The 20,894-nt window shown below is 42.1% G+C and overlaps 1 protein-coding gene across 7 annotated transcripts in view; it reads right to left on the bottom strand.

Annotated features, from left to right (window-relative positions):
• Nucleotides 1–20,894, bottom strand: part of AMBRA1 (autophagy and beclin 1 regulator 1) — a 137,221-nt gene that overhangs the window by 74,948 nt on the left and 41,379 nt on the right. For 6 of the 7 annotated variants that reach the window (XM_080395711.1, XM_080395705.1, XM_080395706.1 and 3 more), the window contains 3 exons: nucleotides 19,167–19,349; nucleotides 6,062–6,145; nucleotides 5,425–5,525 (listed from right to left, as the gene is read on the bottom strand). In XM_080395711.1, coding sequence (XP_080251837.1) covers nucleotides 5,425–5,525; nucleotides 6,062–6,145; nucleotides 19,167–19,349 — 368 coding nt within the window. The remainder of the gene's footprint in view (nucleotides 1–5,424; nucleotides 5,526–6,061; nucleotides 6,146–19,166; nucleotides 19,350–20,894) is intronic. The other variant, XM_080395708.1, reaches the window with a different exon arrangement.

Consider the following 20,894-nt stretch of genomic DNA (forward strand, 5'->3'; position numbering starts at 1 on the left):
AGAGCAGAAGTGAAAGGTTACTGGGCTAATTCTAGATGCAGCAGCAACCAATACTCTATCAGTTGGATGCATCAGGCTCGTCAACATCCATTTTGACTGGCTTTAGGTTAGAGCCACTCACTTGTGTTTGAACATTAGCCCTAAACACAGCTAGAGTGATCAACAGATCGGGAAGGTGCACCAGGAGGCACTTCAGCTAGCGGGTCTGGTCTGAAATTTGGACCACTGAGAGCTAACTGCCCTAATTCTGATTAGGAGAACTATCATATACAAACAAATCTTCATGTCACAGAAGGACCAGCATTTATCCACCGTCTTAACTGATTTTTCATCCTGAAGAAACTTCAAATGCTTTAACAATTGTGCATTAGCAGTTTCTGCCTGAAGCATGGAAATTCACTGGAAGATACGCAACCTAGAATTCTCCCAGGGAGCCAAGCTTTGAAGAATGGGATAGCTTACGTGATTTTTGGGAAAACAGCAGCTGAACATTACACTTTGAAGTCCTAGATCCCAATTAAGGGCCGGCTACCAACTGATTCTTAGCATCACCTATAGCCTCAGCCCTATATGCCAATGCAGCCAATGCAGCAAGGCCACAGACAGCTTTGTTGGGCAACCCCAGCAGGGATATCCAAAGCTGCACCATCATTACTCTTGTGGCAGGACATACATACTCTGAATAGGCGTGGGCTATGGAAAAAATCTCTAATGTCAAGCTCATTCTTTGAACCCATGTAAGCATTCAGTCTCTGATCTGAATCTATTACCCTGAAATAGCGACAAAATCACTCAAAAACTGTACATGTACGAGTGTTGTACCACTCAGCCCTTAAGTCATGCTGAGTCTGGATCTCCCCGTGAGATGGAAGACTTGAAGCAACTGTGTTGGATTGCATTTCAACAGGAAAAAGTCTGGTGGCAAAGCCAGAACAGACAAACATGATCTGTGTTCATGCAAGGAAAAATATTTTGTTTGCTGTGATGCACATAACTGAACCGATGCCCATTAAAACAAAGCCAGGTGAGACAGAAGCATCTCACAAAGCTAGGTAACTGTCATCAGCCAGTAACATTTCACATGCAGGTCTGCTGCTGGGTAGCAGGAGTGTCAACAAACTGGCATCTGTGTCAATTTTTAAAGCCTCCCGCAAAGTTCCTTGGCAACGCTGATTTTCTTCTTCCTCTGAGCTTCCACTGAACTGAAACTAAAGCCGCCTTTGTTCCACCATACCATCATGTCTCTGTCCATCCTGAAGTAGTCAATTACTATAAAGCCTAAAGGAAAAGTTCACATAGGCGAACAAGAGGTCACAGGCACTTCAGTGGCAATGAAGTGGATTTTTTTTTAAAAAATGTACTTACTGATTTTTAAAAAGATTAAAGTTAAAGTGTACATCTGCCTACTGCCAGATGCCAATAAAAATATCCATGACTTGGCCCTCAAACTACTTAGCAGTGTCCTGCTCACAACGTGACTTAGGACAAAGATAATTTAAAAAAAAATATCCGCAAACCAAACCGTAAGTAATAAACAAGCAAACTTACCAAATAAACAAAAAAATCCACACACAAAACAGTGGGAGAAATATTAAAGTAGAACACAAACCTCCCCCCCCCAACCACAGGAGGTGGTAAACACAACACTGAGCTGTGTGTTCATTGCCTCCAGAGCCAGGCATGTTAACAATGCCCAACTTTGTAGAAGTAGTAACTTCCGTTACAAAAGGTGTAAACTTCATCCTACAGAACAACTCTTTGGTATCTCCCGGCAAGCACAGGGAAAAAGGAAAAAAAAAAAATGCAAATGGCAGAGAACCCAAGAGCCTAGAAGACTGAAACTGCCCCAAGATGCCGTATTCCACTTGTATTGCTGTATGCAATCAGCCAGTCCTATCGAGCAAGAAGCCAAAAGGTATTTACCGCTTTCATCATCACTTTAGCAAACAGCTACTTCAACTAGTTTTCACTGCATGGATGTTTCCTTGGAGACCACAACCCCACCACTTCCAGCAGTTCACCAAGGAGAGCCTGGAGGGCAGCTTCCAGCCCCCACACCGAGAGCCTTACAGAAGAGCTGCTGAACCAACTCCCAGGCTTTTTGATGAGTCTTGAAATAAAAGGGGAATGTGGAAGACTGAGAAATATGCTAGTGTTATACCAGTATTTTAAAAGGTTGAAATAGGATGAGATATGTCAGTCTTGTCAGCCTGACATTGATTCCAGACAAAATAATGAAAAAGCTGATATAAGACTCAGTTAATAAAGGATTAAAGGAGGACAGTGTAATTACTGCCAATCAACATAGACTTTACAGGAAAATATAACTTGTCAAACTACCAACACTTTTTGGTGTGATTACAAGTTTGAACGCTAAAAGGTAACAATGTTGATGTAATATATTTTCAGGTGGTGTTTTACTTGGTGACAGAAAGCACAGTGATGCAGCATTATCGTATCAGCTGATAGGTCTAAACTGCACCAGTAGATGAGAAGTCGGGCAGGAAGGTGCTACTGGGACTTGTTGTTGTTGTTGCAGTGCTACATGCAAATCAGGCTGCTGGCATGGAGATATCTCTGTCTGTCATGTTGACTAGTATCGCTTCGTTCTCCCCCTGAACTCCCACCTACTCTACCCATCTGTTGCCACCTTTCCTATACTTTGCCTGGGAGCGCCTTGGTGCAGGGATGGCCACCAGTCCCTGACTGGTACCAAGGACTCTAATCCTGACCTAAGCCCTGCCTGGCACGTCAGCGTCATTCTGCCAAACCTACTGCACTGCCGTACTAGCCCGTCTGCTTAGATAACCTGTAATTTTTAGTTGTTCATTAAACCAGACATCTCTAAGAATTTTACCACAAGGTGGTCTTCCCTAGCATGGAGCTACTGCCTGTAACAGTTGTATGAGAACGATACTTAAACAGAAAGCTGTTCATGTAAAGCAGAGAGCTGAAAGTAAACATGGACAGCAAGAGCTCTGGCATTAAGAAATTTAGTCACTACACCGAAGTAATTCACACACCCGTAAGATCCCCATCTGCTGCTTTGACTTACTCTCAGCACACAGCAGTAGGTGGGGCAGGGGACAAGAGCAGAAGTGTACTTGGATATATTTTCCCAAACAACAGCTCTCACTCATACTTGGCCACAGAAGTCTATTGTCACTTTTAAGAAAGCTGTCAGGTTAGGAATACAGGGTTTTTTTCTCAAAAAGGCATCTTTTTCTCAAATGCTGTAGAGGTTACATAAGAAATACATTTGGCATTTATGCATTTAAACGTAATTGAAAAATGACAGTTTGGATACATAGAAGGATGAAGCAATTTAAGGCACTCAAGCTTAGATTAGTCTGTGTTAATAGGAAGACAGATGACTGGTTGTTCCCTCAGCCAAGATGGGGAACCTCACCCATGACCACCCAGCCAGGGTTAAAGTACTTCTAAGCTCAAGCAGAGGTTTTTCACTGTGATAGTGAACTACTATAAGCTTTGGCACAGGCTGACTAAAAAGGATATAAATACTATCAGCAATGCAACTTTCAATACCTCTGAAATAAAATATTGAAAATTACAATGCTACTGACCAACATAATGAACACAAGAAGTTCTGAGTATTCCACAACTGCAACCTCATTTTCTAGTTCTCATCTTTCATGCTTCCACCTAATATTTACAGCTTCAACTCTCCTGGTTTCTACAACACATTAACATGTTTTTGAGCACAGATGCAAGAAACGTTTTGAAAGCTGGAAGTGTAGGTACAGACTAAAATAAACAGAGTATTAAAATGATGCGTCACAAGCAGCTGCTGTATTAGGAAAATTAATTTAATATTTAAGTCAATAAAAGCCTTTACTGTGGAGTCCCAGCTATTCCAGTATGAGCTTCCACAACACTGTAGGAGCCAACACACCTCACCTTAAGCGGGCTCAGCACAGCTCCGCGCAGAAAAGACTGATTTTGTTTTTCGAAAGTCCCATGATTACAGTTTCTGCCTTCTTTTGTTAATCTTGGCATACACACAACAAACAGCAAGCACGTGTATTTTGGGGCTCAAATTCCCTAAAACGTGCAAGGCGAAAAAGCCGGGCTGTTTCCCAGCCACTAAGAAACAGGCAAACTGTGAGGAGGGCTGGAGAAGGGTTGAAGGCAGGTGTCTCCAGCAAAGCAGGGCCACACAAGAGTTCTGCAGTGTTGCCTGGCAGCAAATAATTATCTGCCAGTGTGCTGTTTCCACGTGCCAACAGCCAAAGCCCACACAGGCAGCAAGCACGGGAAAGTACATGCATCAGCTAAAGCTATAGGCTAGCTCCATTCTTTCCCCCAGGGAAAAAAAAGCAGAGAAGCTTTGGAGGCTAGCCTTTGGCTGAGCTCTTGCTACTACTGCACCAGCAAGGTCTATGAACCATGCACTCAAACCACAATGTCCGGGGAAACAGAAGTCCAGGAGATGCCAGAAATCCGTTATCAATCGAAGACAAGGCCGCTGCCATACTACATCAGCCATGCAAAACCAACAACAGTTCCACCCCAAAACAGCTGGGAAAACTCCAGTGAAGACTCTTACGAACAGGTTAGATATAAATCCTGTCCAAAATGGTTTAGGCATAGTTGATAGCGCCTTAGGATGAGATAAAGGGTCTTGCAACCTCTTGAGAAAGCTTTTAGCACTCCTTCCTTTCAGCGGTGGTCCTGTGATTACCTACAGGAAGGAAGGGACCACATCCTGACCTACCTGTCCATACACCATCCCTTGTCCTCCTCCAAGCTCCAAGAAGTCTCCCCTGCACTGGGGTTAATTACAGAGCAACACAGACCCAGCTAAAAAAGACCCACCCTCAAAGTACGTGTCAGCTATAACCATCTCAGTCATGAACTGCCAGTGCGCCATACTCCCCCTCTTCCTTCCACCTCCCTTCCCACCTCCGCCTGCCCTTTAAGGCTCCCAAATGCCTGTGCGCTGTATGTGGTGGCAGCTGAGTTTTTTAATATGCACTTATTAAGATCCTAATTGAATCCCGCATTGCCTTGTATGCATCTTGCCAGCCGGAACACGAACAAGGCACCCTATAATTCAATTAGAAGGACCTGCAGCAAGCTGATCATTAGTCTGTCAGGTTGTTAAGAAAAAGACATTTAGGAACAGGGGAGAAAATTAAACAAAAAGAACTGTTAACAGCACCCCTCCCCAATTCATGCAGACAGTCCCATACATATACGTCAAATTGGGGAATCTGCAATGCCCAAGCACCTGAATGACAGCTCACCGCATCACTTCAACAGTCCTTTCTCTTCTTTCGGACAACTTAAATAGAACCTCAGAAGTTGGAATTTGATTGTTTCTCATCAATCCTCCTCTGCTCAGATTCATGAGAAAAATATCACTAATATACATGACTACTGCAAACAAGGAAATCTCATTACCTGCCAAAACCCTGTTGACAGAGGAATGAGTGGCCAAGCCAGGCTGTCCCCGTTCATGGAAAATCCCAGCATAAGGCAAGTACTCCGGCAGCAAGAAGCGTCTGCAAAACAAAGCGGGTAAGCTTACATGGAGAAAGACATCCCAGTATACTACAGCCCTGGACAGCAACTGCAATTGCTGGAATAGTTGTGTTTCCTCAAAGTAGACTATAGTAGAGGGAAGGCTGGACTCCTCTGCTTAGCCAACCACCTCACTGCTTCGAACAACGGAATAGATCCTCCTCTGATCAACGTGCCTGTGAAGATCAGCATTAACCAAATCCTTTACTTCCCACAATAGCTTCCTAATCTCAAACCAGCGTGTCATACTGAGAATCTCCAACCAGATTATTTTTTCCTCCTATTCTGCCTTCAGACCGTAGCCCTAACCTGCAGGTAAAAAGCACTAACATGCTGTCCTTCAAATGTCACAGGATGAGCTGATCATAACGACATGTCATCTCGGAGGTCCCAGAAATTGCAAATCCAGAATACAGCAGCCCCGTGCAAGAAAAGGAATCCCTCTGAAAGCACCAGAGTGCTGTACTGCAATGGGTACCTCCAGGATTTCTATACCCTTTTACAGGTAAAGCCTTACCTTGGGACAAAGCGCCCCAGCGATGGTGCAGACATACGGGCATTTCGGGGAGCTCGGTGCCTGGCTCTGTCTCCATTGTCCCTTCAGCAAAAGAAAGAAAATTACTGTACATTAAAAATACTATGCAATAAAGCATTCTCCAAGAAAAGAAAACCCCAACATCACCTAGTCATCCAGCGTATGGCACAGATTTAATAGTTCTCTTGCATAAGTCATGTGCTTCTAATGTTCCAGATTGATACAATTTACTGTCCCAATGGCCCCTGACACTTTTGCATATGGGCAGCCTAATATCCACTGTCTTCACTGTTTGACAATGTCTCAAAAGTATCAACAAAACCACAGAGAGTAAATGAATCTGTATCAGCACCTGAGCAAATGAAGGAGAAACCTTAGAATTTGGACCAGGAGAGCAAAAGCAAGCACAGCTGAGAACTTTCTGTTAGTCACATTTGTTAAGTTTCACTTTTTCATTCCATTAATGCGAACAAAAGAGCATAATCTGCAGACTATTATTTTGCGCTCCTTCTCTCAAGGTCCAGCACCATCACAGTTTAAGATAATCTCACTTTTCACAAGCTTTCCCAGTGAAGTCAGAAACGTTAGATGGTATCAGACGAAACCATACCTCCTCAGAAACCTCTAATTCTATTTCACAATAAGTGTCTGAGCCTTAGGGAAGGAGGAGAAAGGGTCTAACAACTCCTGCCCTACAGCAGACACAGGGAAAGTCTTTTTTCCCAGGGTGGCAGTGCAACACTGAACAGGTTACCCAGAGAGGTCACAGAGCTGCTGTCCTTGGAAGTCTCAAGACAGGAGCTCGACAAAGCCATGACTGACCCAGTCTGATTTTGGCAATAACAACTCTACAACAAGCAGGAGGGCAAACCGGAGGACTGCCAGAGTCCCCAGCAAACAAAACTCCTGATATTGCATTCATAGGTCACAAGAGGACCTGTAATTATACAGCATTAAAAGTGCAAGGAAAATAATGAGTATTGGTGACTGAAGTTCTGAAACAGACCTCTGTAGTGCCTTACTCTCCACTCAGAAATTCACTCTGTGTGACCTTGTGCAAGTAGCAAGTCTGTTCTTCCCGGATTCCAGATCCCCATCTGTAACTGCAGCTCTACTTGTCCCCTTCCCAGGCAGTTGTGGGGATAATATTACTTGCAGAGGCTTAGAATCACTAGGAAACAAAATATTCCTTATGCAACACTAGCAGCACATTCCTAACCCACTCCAGCAAGCTGTGCAATTTCAAATTTTTTTTTTTGCTTTGCTTTTTTAAAGTCAGTGAGCAAGAAACGTGGGCTGAGAAGAAAGTCCATTACATGGCTCTTTCCCACACACTTGAGGAACCAGTAACATGAAAACAGAGGTTGTGCTGCAAAGCTCGTTAGCATTTCAAGCTATTTCACCAAAACCAAATCGAAATCCAAGCTCAAAGCTTCCATTTCTCCTGCTGCAGACGCAGCATTTGCAGTTCACAGCCAAAACCGCACCTCGCCCTGAGGTTTCTGTGCAACCAGCAGGATTCCTGAAATCAGCAATGTAAAAGCTGATGCTGTTCTTTTCTCTGAGGCCTCCAACCTATTAAGATGCAGATCAATAACAGAAGGGATCCTGCGTACTCGGAGTGCTGACATATCAACTTTTCCTGCTAAAGAGAAAAGGCCAAAAGGGAAAAAGAAGTGGATGTTCCAGATCCTGCCACACACAGTAAGAGCTATTTAAAGTCAGGCAAGAAATACACTTTTTAAATGTCCGTGTATCAGTTTTTGAAATGATACTGATATGCAGCCCTGAGAGAAATGCAGCAAAACAGTCTTCAGCATTGGCATTTGCTATGCACATTACTAGAATTAGAAGATGCTTTCGAAAGGGATGAATACCAGCAAGAGGAAGAGCAGCAGGACTGCACCCTGCAGAACTCTCCAGCTGAAGACACTCTCTGCAGCCGGTTTCAAAAGGAATGAGCAATTAGGTCCAGCAAACAAAAGAAAATAAAGGTGCAGTCTCCCACAGTCCAAATCAAGAGAACTAAAGCAACTAATTGCTTGAGGTTTTTAAAATGCCACTAGTCAATGTTCTTAGCATCCACAAAAACATTCTAGGACACAAATTTTCTAATCAATGAAACTTTCCGATGCAAGAACTCCATCCTGTACTGTCCTATTCACCATGCATAGAACCCTCCCCAATACAAAAAGCCTACAGGGAAAAAACAGAGCCTGGACTCATCTTTGGTTTTCACCATGACAGACACAGCCTCTACTGATTCCAGAGACAGCAATCTATTTTTAACATCCCCTTAAAAAAAAGGAAATAAATTTAAAATATACCACACCCACTGCCCTATAACACAAACAGCAGAATTGGGAATGAGAAACAGTGACTATCCTTTGAGAATGCTAAAATTCCTATTTACTGTCATGGAAGCATAAGATATATTCATCTTTAGCACAGGGCAGTGTCTTTTAACATTACTCTGAATCACTCATTTACAGAGTCATTTATATCTATACTCCCATGCTCAACTACATGGAAGTGTGTTTTTTAGGCATCTAGTGCTGAAAAGCTAGACAGCTGATATTAACCTGGTACCAGCTGAAGATTATTTCTGCACCCTCTAAAAAGGAAAATAAAAAACCCAACCTACAGATCAGTGAAGATGGGTGGCACTTTGTGTTATTTCTGTACCACACACAGCCTCTGCTGACAGAGGGAGGAGAGCAGATGTTAGCACTGCTGCAGTGCCAGCGTGAAGCACTCCAGCAAGAGATGAAAAGTTTCCAAAGTTCTCTAAAGTACTGGTGAAGATCTAATGCTCTACTTTCTATTTAGTGTCAACTACCTACAGGCTCATTAGCTAATTATTTGCATTGGATAGTTTAATTACCATAACCTGCAAAAGTGGATCACTCAGAGTGTGCCTCTCTACATAAAAAAAAAGCCTCTTCTGTAAAGCAACTCAATAACCTTGCAAAAGTAAATGAAGCAAATTTGCACCACAGCAAGTGCTCTAACAGGGCTAAAAGGTCATCCTGCGATGCCCTTTGTTTTAAGTGTACCAGCAAAGTTGAACAGCACAGGGAAACTTCTGCAGGGAAAAAATAATAATGAAGCAACTAAGCAAGCCATTGAGCAAGATGCAGAGAAAGAATCAGAAATAATCAGCAGGTAAGGTGACAAGGGAGACTTAATACTATAATTATTAACAGACTAATTTGTCTCAGGAGGAAAACTGCAAGAACCAACAAATGGTCAAAACAACTCTAAGGGTCTGGCTCAAAATCCAGGTTATTCATAATTTGTTCAGATACCAGTGTGGGACAAATCAAAACAGCGATATGGAGAATAAGAGTTGGTAGGGGAAAAACAGCATTAACGCTAACACAGAACAGCGCAGGAGAAGAAAGGTGTTCCCAAACATTCACGTGATTTATGGACATTTAAACTTTCATCCTTCTTACGCCTATTATCCTAAACTGGGTAAGACAGTCAAATCTCCCTGGATTTTTCTGCTCTTGTTTTGTTTGCTTGTTGAGAGAAGAGTTGACCAATGTAAATATAATGGAGCGGCAACGCCAGCTTTGAACACAGAGATGGAGATGCAAAACTTTGCATCCTACAGTTTGGAGAAAAAGGCATTTTTTTCATCCAGTAACTTGGCTAGCACATTAGTAACCAAGTGGATACAGAATATAGTCAAGACTGTCAGAAAGTAAAACAGCTATGCTCTGCTTTTCTATCTTGGCAAGAATTCTCTTTAATATTTAGAGATTGTTGTATCAGGAAGTGAAATTAAACACACAGCATGGGATTTCTAAGGCAATCTGTTGGTCTAACTGTTCTCATTGTAGTCAATATTAAAACTCCCACTGACCACACTGCCAACAGAATTAGGTCAACAATGACCATTTTGAAAAGCCATTTAATTACCAGAGCCAGCACCAGTAAGCCATGCAAGTTTGTAAGAATCAAATTATATCAGACCAAGCCAATTGTTCCCTATTTTCAGCATTTTATCGTGTTTCATGCAAGCCAATTTAAAATGCTAAATCAATTTCTATTGCAGAGGTTAGACACTTACGTACAATAGAAATGCTAAATAATTGGTTAAGTGGCATCTACTAATACCCTTAAGGGCTGGCACCGGATTCAGTTGCACCATCTTGATGTAACATTAACAAACAGTAACATTTTCTTGGTACTTCAAACATTAACTATCTCCACTTACTTGCTATCAATTTTTTAAGACTGCAGGAGGTTACTTCAGAGGAGCTAGCACAGAGGGCAGGAATCACACAAAGCAAGAAGGGCTGGAGTAGCACAAAGATCATATCAGGAGCTCAGAGGAGGTTATCAAAAAACGCAAACTTACTCTGTGTTAGAGACTGGTCAAGTCTGACCCCAGGTCCTCTGAAGAGGGTACCCTGCAGGATGTCATATTAAACTCGCCATACTAAAGAAGAAACAGATCCTGAAATCTTGCACTTCACAGAATTTACTGCTGATTTACATGAAAACAGATGACATCCTGCGAAGGGCACACTCAAGAGCTGCATAGGACTCCAAGACACAGTGTGTACAATGCTTTACAAAGGGTACAGAAGTAGCATAGAGGTGGTGAGGGAAACATTATGTTTGCTGGTGATTCTAGGAACGTCAATCACTCTCCAGCACCATCCTGGTGGGTAAGGGACATACAGTGGGAACACTATGACCCAAAGTTAACTCCTAACTTTACAAGTGAAGGAGCAGCAAATACCAGAAGGTATTAAAACCTTAGTTTTCCTTCTGTCTGATCCTGCAAGATCCTGGGCACCTCCTACAAACGAAGTTAGGAAAAACTAGGAGTGTTTCTAGGAAATAAGCCTCTCAAAATAGAGGTGTAGACATGAAATAAAATAAAATCTTGACATTCTGAATATTTCAGTGAGATACAGGTATACTAGAAGACAAAATGAAAAGTCACACTGCAACATGATCGTAGCTCTCCAGAAACACACAGTAGCTGGAATAACACCTCCTGGATCAGCAGGATTAGTCTCAATCAAAAACCATACAGGTTCCATCCAGTATATGCTACCTTACTCATAGTCCTTCAGACTTGGAGAAGTTGTAAGCTCAACCCAGGAAAAGGGGACCACCCTACTTATGGCTCTGAGGACAGGGCATGTCACCTAAAACCAGGATCGTGTTTAAGAGAAAAGATTCAAGACAGCTGACTTATCTCCAAGCAGAGATGTTTTTCCACAAGTAGCTACAAATAAGCAAGCCAGTAGCACTGGTCTTATCAAAAAGCGTACAAGCACAGACATCCACAGACATTAAAATGAAAAAATAACCAGATTTAAAAAGAATATACATAATCTGGTAAAAATGAAAGGTATAAAAATAAATTTAACTAACCATCTTTGAAGGATATGACCATTACCAAAGGAGAAGTACTTAAGGCAGAACTGAAGGAGACAACAAGAAACAAGAAATTTTAGGCCAAAAGAAGCATCTGCTACACAAAAAGCCGTTCCTGACACTAAATGTATTAGGACCGTAGAGCAAACTTCCAAGTATAACATCGGAAGCCAAAAAAATTGAATAAAAATATTAGAGAAACTGCAAAGACCAATGCTGCCCAGCTGGAGAGACAGGAGCTAGGAAGAATAGATTTTTAACATAGCTACTTAATAAAACAATTGATGAAGAAGTTGAATAAGTCACCCGAGACATGGTGCCTTTCCATCTTCCTATGTTCTTTCAAAAGGCTTCACTAGCAGCTTTTTCAAAGGAACACCAGGGAAAGCTTATGTATATTTATCAGCTAAAACTTCCTATAAAACAGCGGACTGTTGAGTTACTAATGGCTCTCCTGACCAGAGGGAAACAAACTGCCAGCCTTGATTACCTCTCAGAGGGCTGCTCAGGGGAAAATTTATTTACAAGATTGAAAACGGCACTTCAGAAGATCATGTGTTTCAGAGAAGCATCACATAAGAAAGGATTTATTACCTGGTCAAGAGAAACAGCTGTACTTGCCCATTAAAGGCCAAGGATTAATTGCTTCAGAACCAAAATGAAGCACTGACTCTTATCCAGGCACAGTATCCAGTCGTCCCTAATTACCTCACCGTGTGGTGGGCTCACCAATGGATGATACGATTTAGAGTAAGACTGATTCACTCCACTGCAGTGGATCACTAGAAAACAGAAACATCAGAGGCCAGACTAAGGTAGCAAATCCCTACTCCCCAGCCTAGACATGGCACCTGGGTATTAAAGAAACCACTGTATTCAGTATTTTATAAAAAATGAGGACATCCAGCATTGCAACTACCCTTCCTTTGAGACCCCTTAATTAGCCATTTTCAACCATTCATGTGAACACAACTAGGGAAAACATCACTAAGGCTAATTCTAATCACTTGAAAACCTCACAACTGGTACTCATTGAGCACAATTTGTAGTGCAAACATGGAATCAGCTGCTCCATCAGGCTTCCATACAGGAATAAAGAGCCAAAAGTAAGCACCAGCTTTTTCAACTATACTGCACTGTCATGCTACTGGTCTTCCAAGCAAAAACTGCACAAACACCACTCATCTGTTAGACCTACAGGCTTGAAGAATGTTAACCACTGCCTGCTCTGCATGGCCAGCAACAAACTAGTAACGGCTTGCTTCCTGATCACTTAAAAGGAAAACAAAGACCACCGTTCAGAAGTAGCAGAAAAACTCCGATGTACCATCCTGCCATCAAAACTGTTTCTACAAGCCCAGGCAACCAACAGTACGGAATATGATGTGAGCTTCTCTGGCAACTGTCAGCTTTCAAAAGGCACTCATTCTTTCACCGCCCTGCTGTGAAGACACTTGCCTTGCTGGAATGTGACTTAACGGTGAAACATTATGATGCAAAGGTTAGCAATATCCTGCAGAACTGCTGCAAGGAAACGGTCACTGCCTGTCACTGCATCCAGGCAGCATTATTAGACATTAAGACCAAGATAAGGGGAATATAAAAGACTGTCACAAAAGATAAAGATAAAAAGAATAGGGAAAATGAAGCTGCAGGCTACTAGAGTAGATCACAAGCCGAGCTAAGAATCTCACTAATCCTTGAAAAATGAAGTTCAAAGAGTAGATTCAATATCATTTCCATTCATCCAGGACTTGTTAGCATTCTTAGCCTGCAACTGTGTTTAAGATGATGAATATAATTAACATAAATTGCTATGTATCAGGAAGCAACATCCCAGTGTTAACTGCTCACAAACCTACAAGAGGCGGGGAAAATACCAACAGAAAGTGACCACCAAGTTCCACAGAATTCAGGTCTGCCTTGAAAGCCAGTTTTTAGAAGGTCCATCTTCATCCAAAACAACGATGCAGAGCCATGTGATCCAAAAAAACAGAGGCAGAGGAAACAGCATCAAAACCACAGATAAAGGGGTTCTGGGAAGAAAACAACAAAAGCAGGTACGTACAACAAACAGCAATCCTGCTTTTAATATCTTTATCTGAACTCAAACAGAAAACTGCTAACAAGAATATTATTTATAGCTGCTCAAGTAAGAGAGAGAGATAACAAACTGTCCCATCCAGGACTTCCAGAAAGAAACTGCTACTTTTTCTGCAGTACACGGATGTGACATGGATCCTAAAAATCCATTTCCATTGGCATTTAAATGACATTAAGAGCTCATATAGATTCTCATATACCTACCATGTCTTTTGTTAACCTCAAATGTAAACATCAGGATGGTAAGGAGAAAAATTGAAACACTCAGCCTAACTGCTTTTCAAAACCTTGTAGTTCAGATATGCATCCTTTCTACCACTATACCAAAAGGCCACCATTGATCAAGTAATCTCTCTTTTACCCACCTTTGTTACACCATATCAGAACTTAACAGCTGGCATCCCATCCATCCTGAGGTGTCAGCTTAAGCTATAGTCACCCTACAGAGTAAACCTCTTCCCTTATCTCTGGGATTCCCCCCGCGCTTCTCTCTCCACAATGACAGAGCTTGTCCTGCTGTTCTGGAGCTGTAGATCAGAAGCCCCATACACTTCAAGTCTCACAAAAAACTTCAGCCATTCTAATTTCTCCTTTCTTGTGCCAAGAAAACCCGGCTGCTCTTTGAAGGAGTTTCTTATGTAGAAGTTGAAGGTTGCCCCAGGAAGGAAAAAGTGCTGTGAAATACACAAATGCGCAGTGAACAGCTGGGAAGGAGGGCACGAAAGACCAAGACTGGCTGTACAGACTCCAGGTTCTACTCTTGTGCTCTTAATAGTTGGTGTGCTAAGAGAAAACTGCCTGCGTATTGTGAACCGATTGCATTTCTGCAGATTAGCGCTCCTGTCGCTTTGTGTCTCTAGCAAACAATGATAAAGAATCAGACTGAAAAGGTAGAGACTGGATTTAAACACACGCGTGGAATTCCTTCACAAGGGTAAGGAGGACATTATTTCAGAAACTGGTAATCTCCAACCTCTCTCTCTTCTTACTCAGTATTTCCTAAAATCTCTTTCTGTCTCAGCCACCAACCAAACCACGTGCTTGTTCTCACCGTGACACACAATTCCCTCCCCAAAACCCAGTTCCACCGTTCTACTTGAGGAGCAACAGGGAGAACAGAATCCAAACCCAAACCTGCTCCCCCAGTGCACACTACTGAGTAACCCACACCTCCGCAGCCACTGCCTCCCCTGCTCCCCCAGTGCACAAGGCCAGGCACAATCGCTTCCTGCCCATTCCCAATTATTATTTTCAGGCCCCAATGCACAAGTCAATTTTCTTAAAGAAGCCAACAAGAAAAGATGCTTTAAATGAAGACATTCCACAAGAAGGGTGATTGCTTAGATATCTGGCGTGAATGTCTAATCGGCTGTGTGCTGTTTTGCCTTGATTCACAAAAAAAGTTAAACCAAAGTGCCAGCTTGAACCGGAGCACTGACCATGAACAAAACAGACTCAAACCAAATAAAATCATATTCAAGCAAACAGAAGCAAGGCTTACAGCTTTTGCACAGTGGCAGTCAGCTGGCGGGTCGTGATCTTAGAACCTTTTAAGGTGAGAAGCTATTGGAAGAACTTCGATTTGGCACTTCTTGCTGTGACAGTGTCAATAAAGCAGCCAAAAATGGCAGAAGACAGGCATGGTGGATACTCATGTATCCTACACACTTATCAGGAGACCCCTGCAAAATGCCTATCTAAGAAACCAAAAGTCTTGGTCCAGAACACACCTTAAATGAAAGGATTTTAAACTGACAAATACAGCCAAATAATGTCACCCTGAATCTTGTAAGTTTTCCCGTAAGTGATTCATCAACTCTGCAAAGCAAGAGCCTGCTTCCACAAAACCAGAATGCCCGTTACAGCCTCAGTAAAACAGTGCCTGCAGTACTCACGTTCACTTCCCTGGGTGCTCAGTGGTGTCTCAAAAGAAACTGAAAAGATAAAGCACTAAAACAAGACTTCAGGCCTGTGAGGTAAAGCCCTTCTTGGTGCGGAGACACAATAAAGACCTTCCCAGTCTGTCACAAGGGCACAACTGAATGGATCCACGCCAGCACAGATCCTCTTGGGAGAAAGGAAAAAGGACAGGCTAGGAAGGGGAAAAGCTGCAGACATTAGAACAGCGTAATCTCCAGGCTCCTTCATATCTACATTCTACCAGGCAGCCCACTCTCAAAAGCAGACAAAGCAGTCAGCCACAGTCACACCTTTAGCCTTGGTTTGAAAGTCTTTACAGAACCGTAGTGAAGGATTTGAGCAAGGCTTTCAGACAGCGAGCTGTCCTATATATCTGCTTTTGAGTCTGACAGATAAAACGAACCTGTATTTGTGCATTTGTTCTCACACTTACTGCAGACAAAAAGGGACATTGAAGGCCAAGATTCATCTGCTTGTTGAAGAAGAAAAAAATAGTTTTGCTCTAAAAATCTAAATTTACTATGTGATCCAAACACAAAACACTCAAAAAAAAAAAAAAAGACCCTGATTAAAAAGTTCAACATCTATGACTTGTCTATAAAGAATCTATTTTTACCAGTTATGCTGGGAGACTGAAGTGACATCATTCTCCATTCAGAGTCTTACCCCAGAATACAAGAAGCCTTTTCATTTTAGCTTAGCATTCTGCTAAAGCTAACCTTCAAGCCCACTCATATCAATCTATCTGTTAATAACCTAATATTACAAACTGTATATATATTAGAAACCAAATTAAATGCCTTCATGCAGACATGACCAAGTTTACAGTTGTCAGTTGTATTCAACAAGCAGTAAGATGACAACAGTGACAGGTTAAACACAGGCAGCACATGGAGAGAGATAACATCTTATTAGACCAAGTAACACAGGTATCGCTTGCGTCTCCCTCCTCCTCTGTCCATAAAAAAGCTGGTGTAATAGAAGAATATTACTAATACTTAAAAAAACACGCTACTTCACATTCTTAGGCCAACACTACTGCTACTGCTATCATAAACTACATGTATTTATGAATGAATTCAAATAAGATTCTGGAGAAACTGCATGAGGAAAATGACACCATTAGACTGACACACAAGCGGACAGGCTTTAGCTTAAATTCAGAAGCCATATGCACACAGTGCAGAGGTCAAATTTTTCACACCCCTTCTATATGATCAGGTAAGCAAAGCTGAAAAAGACACAAAATTAATCTCAGAGAAGAAAAAGCCTCAGAACCCCACAGAAGATGGGGAAGGCTCGTCTCCCAGGCACCCTGCACAAGCACAGGGCTCGCTCCTTGCCCAGAGCTCTATGTATAGTAAAACCAGCTGGCGTTTAATGCCCCTTACATCTTTCTCCCAGTCTCTAGGAAAATGAAAGAACAGAGAATATTCACCAATTACATTAACCAATTTAGAAATATAAAGCAGCAAGGCAATTTGCTATGGCTTTTGCATTAAAAAAAATATTCACTGGATTCCAGGAGAAAAGCACGAGCTGCAGACAGCTAGACAACAGCAATTCCCTGTCCTGTGCCAGATTTGGAGAAGCAGGGGAGCCAAAGCATTTGGACCAGGGCAAGAAAGAAACACATGAAGAAATACAGGACTCTGCTCAGGTGAGCAAACAAAGGAGGTGGGATACAGGAGCCAAAAGGAGAGGCAAAACCTCTGTATAAGAGATTTAATGGTGAAGCGTCAGCAGAAGGAATCAAATGAATCGTGAGACAAGTTCCAGCTCTGAGGACACCTGCACAGCAGCTCCCTCTAATCAGCCAGGAGAAATAATGAAGCAGAGAAGGAAAAAAGACAGCATGTCTTCAGTGCACAGACCAGAATTCAACATGAAATATTCAACCAATAAATTCAACCACTGCACATTAAGGAATAAACACTTCTTTTTGCTCAGTATGAAATGAAAGACAACCTTAGCATGGCTGATTGAATTGCTTCCCTGACTGGGTGCTCTTACTATGTGAACATTATCTGCAGGGGAACACATTCCTCAGCAGGCATTTGCCTGGCTCTGGGAACGAACAACTTAACATCTTTTATTTTCCCAGCGGAACAAGCTGCCTCAGACAAATAAAATGGAATAATGGAAATATTAAGGTCTATGCTTGCAACGCTCCCACCTCACAAAATGGGCCCAGCAGCCACCATATTTCTGCTCTTCCAGACCACGAAGCTGACTGGGAAAAGCTACTAGACAGTGACTCTTCTGCATTATCTCCCCTCATTTACATCCTACACAAACAAGGCCACAATGACAGGGGAAGACATTCTCTCACTCTGCACTTCTGAATATTTAATTGCTGGAGCATGAAATGACAGCTTCACAGAATAACATTCTAAGGGGGGGGAAAAAAAAAAAAAAAAAGTCTACCACCACTAAAAAAGTCAGAAAGGGATAAATATCTTGCTTTCCTGAGAACAGCCAGTGTTAACAGTGTCCTTCATAAAGGGTCCTCACCCTGTCACAAAGGGCATGGAGCTTTAACAACATGCCGTCTCAAGTATATGCCACTGCAAGAGTAAAAGTGGAAGTTATGACAGTAGCAAAGTTGACAGCATCCTCTGCTGGCAGCAGCAATATAAAAGCCTAGAGTTTTGAGGAGTTCACAACTCCCATCAAACACACTTCTCACCTACACTACCAATGTAGACAACTTCCATGACAATGCTCAGAATCATCCCATGTTTTAATCACAATACACACAAAGGGGGAAAAAATTCAGTGAAATATCTGAAGTACCCAGGCAAAATCCCACATTTATAAAAGGAAATTACTCAAGACAAACTAGAAAGGTCATATTCTTCTCTGCTAAAATGGATTTAATCTAAATTCCTGGGCTTTTGGTCCCCATGCCATCTAAAGAATTCATTACTATACTTCCATTCATCGGAAAGAGACTGCAATAAATTTGTTTGCTGGGATTACACCAGGTATCACTAGAAGTCCAAAAGCAGATGCTGGAGAGCAGACTTTAGAACAGGAGAACCACTCAGAAGGAAATATAGCGGCTTACAGGAGTCCTGCTCTTCTAAGGTTTGGATGTAGTCATCCCTCACTTTTTGATACAAGAGGCCCTGTGCTCTCCTTACAGGAAACTAAGCTTGAACTTAACACAGGTTCACAATCACCAAGTCTTCAAAACAAACCGCAAAAACAAACCACTCCACAAACTTCAGCTGATTTGACAAAATTGTACAGATTATGCAAGTAACAGAACACGTCTGGCTCTCTCCTACAGCCCTAGACCAAAGAACTAAGTCCAGCAAAGCCTCTTAGTGGTTCCTGTTCTGTCTCAAGATCTGAAAGCTCCAATAAATTCTTGGCTCTCCATCTGTTCCATGGGAGAAAGATTCTCCTTTTCTTTATTTAACTGGTCTTTTAAATCTGTCTCAGATAGCCTGATGTGTTGGAGGTAGGCTAAAACATCCTTCATTTTCGTAACAGAAATTACAAGACCCATTTGTAGCAATCACTGCTCTAATTATTGATTTAACCTGTTCCTACAGGAAGCCTCAGGTGTCTCTGGTAAACAGTAGCAAGCCACAATGCAGTCTTGTACTGACAACAGACTCAAGCAAGAGGGCAAGGCAGCATGCACACTTACTCAAAATCTTCAAATTCCAGATCATTTCCTTCTACAGACGGGCTTGAGTTCTCTGAAGTGGAAGAAGAGGAGGAGGAAGAGCGGAGGCGGTTTTGTTGGTATCGCATAGAGCGTTGTCGAATACTGTCCCTCCGGGAAAGATACTGGATCATCCTCTGAGCATAATATGCAGCAGGAGACAACCTGAGCAAGGGAGATATACAGTCACTTGTTACACATGTATAGAGTGACAACCAGTCCTATTTTGCCTTTTGAGCTCCAAGTGCCAGGACAGTAACAGCATATCACGAAACTGGCTGTTGGCATTATATCTGTAAGATAGAGTAAATAAAGCAAGCAAGTAGAAGTAGTTTTCTCTTTATATGCTACACTCCCACGTGATTCCACTGTTGTGCAAACAGAAGCGCTACGCAGCACCTACAGACAATAACCTCACCCACAGCACAGAGAGGCTTACTCCTCGGGACTCTTTGGAGGCAATAGTTTCATTTATTACCAGTTCACACAACTAACCCCAGCAAGCATCCCTGACAAGAATCAAGCCCACTCCCCACGTGAACTCCACTTGCAATACCAAATGGCAGCAGCATTCCAATAATCATTGAAAAAAAGGTGATGTTGACCATCAAGCAGAAGAAAAAAAAAAAAAAAAAAAATCAATAAAAAAAAGTTAAACAGCTTCATTTAACTACTCGGTAATCCAAACTAGGGATTTCACATAGTGGCAATTTCATCAGATCCACTAGAGGTATGTTAAGAGGAGCAGCTAAAAGCCTCCCATCCCACCTGTAAGGAAAACCTTCCTCTGCAATTAACTCTTAACCCTCTCTTGCATCACTCTGCCTTTGTTTGCACCAGCTATCCTTGACGTCAGACAAAATCCATGCTCTCTTCTCCTACCCCGCATACATATACATCCACAGCTCCTAGCACATGCTTTCTGGGACACAGTTACTCAGTATGAAAGTCCAGACACATCAGATGCTTGAATAGTAATTTCTTCAGTGTTTCTTGGATTAGATTTGAAGTCTAATTTGAGGGGAGGTTCAAACAAACCCCACCCTCAGCCCCCAAGTAATCAGATACTAAGATGCCTATGCCTTTAACTTCTAGTTTCCTCCCTGCTGCTTCCCGTTCCATGCATGCATTTGATTTTGTTCTTTTTTATTCAAGTTACCAGACTGGTACTTCCCAGGGTCATGACAATACAATCTCATTTCCTGCAAAGGCACCGTGGGCAAGAGACCAATAACGGAGAGAGCAGCCTGAATTTTTAATCTACAAATGAAAGTGTGAACACCTTTAAACAAAGAAAAACAAAACAAAAAAATCTCAAATGAACAGTGAATCTCAGGGAATGGTCTAGAGATGAAAACATACTCATTTGTAGTCACAAAGAGAGGTGGCCAGTGTGCCTTACAGGAATGCTACCCATCTTCAGAACAGAGTTTCAAGCTAAATTCATTTTACAGAGGACCTCGCTGTCAGCCATGAAGACTTTAAGGATATGTTTAACTTTATAGTGACCAATACCACACAGTTTCAGTGTTACATGACAACCAGCAACAAAAATGCAACTCCACCATCACCTCTGATAATATGATTGTTAGAAGACTTTACTTTTCATCCCTTCCACAGCTGTGCTGATTCTGTGAGAATGTACTAGGAATAAGACTTGCTATATGGATAAGTTTCACATCGACAGCAGCATAAGCAGCAAACAATCAG

The sequence above is a fragment of the Falco punctatus genome (assembly GCF_963210335.1).
Source record: "Falco punctatus genome assembly, chromosome: 7".
Taxonomy (NCBI): Eukaryota; Metazoa; Chordata; class Aves; order Falconiformes; family Falconidae; genus Falco; species Falco punctatus.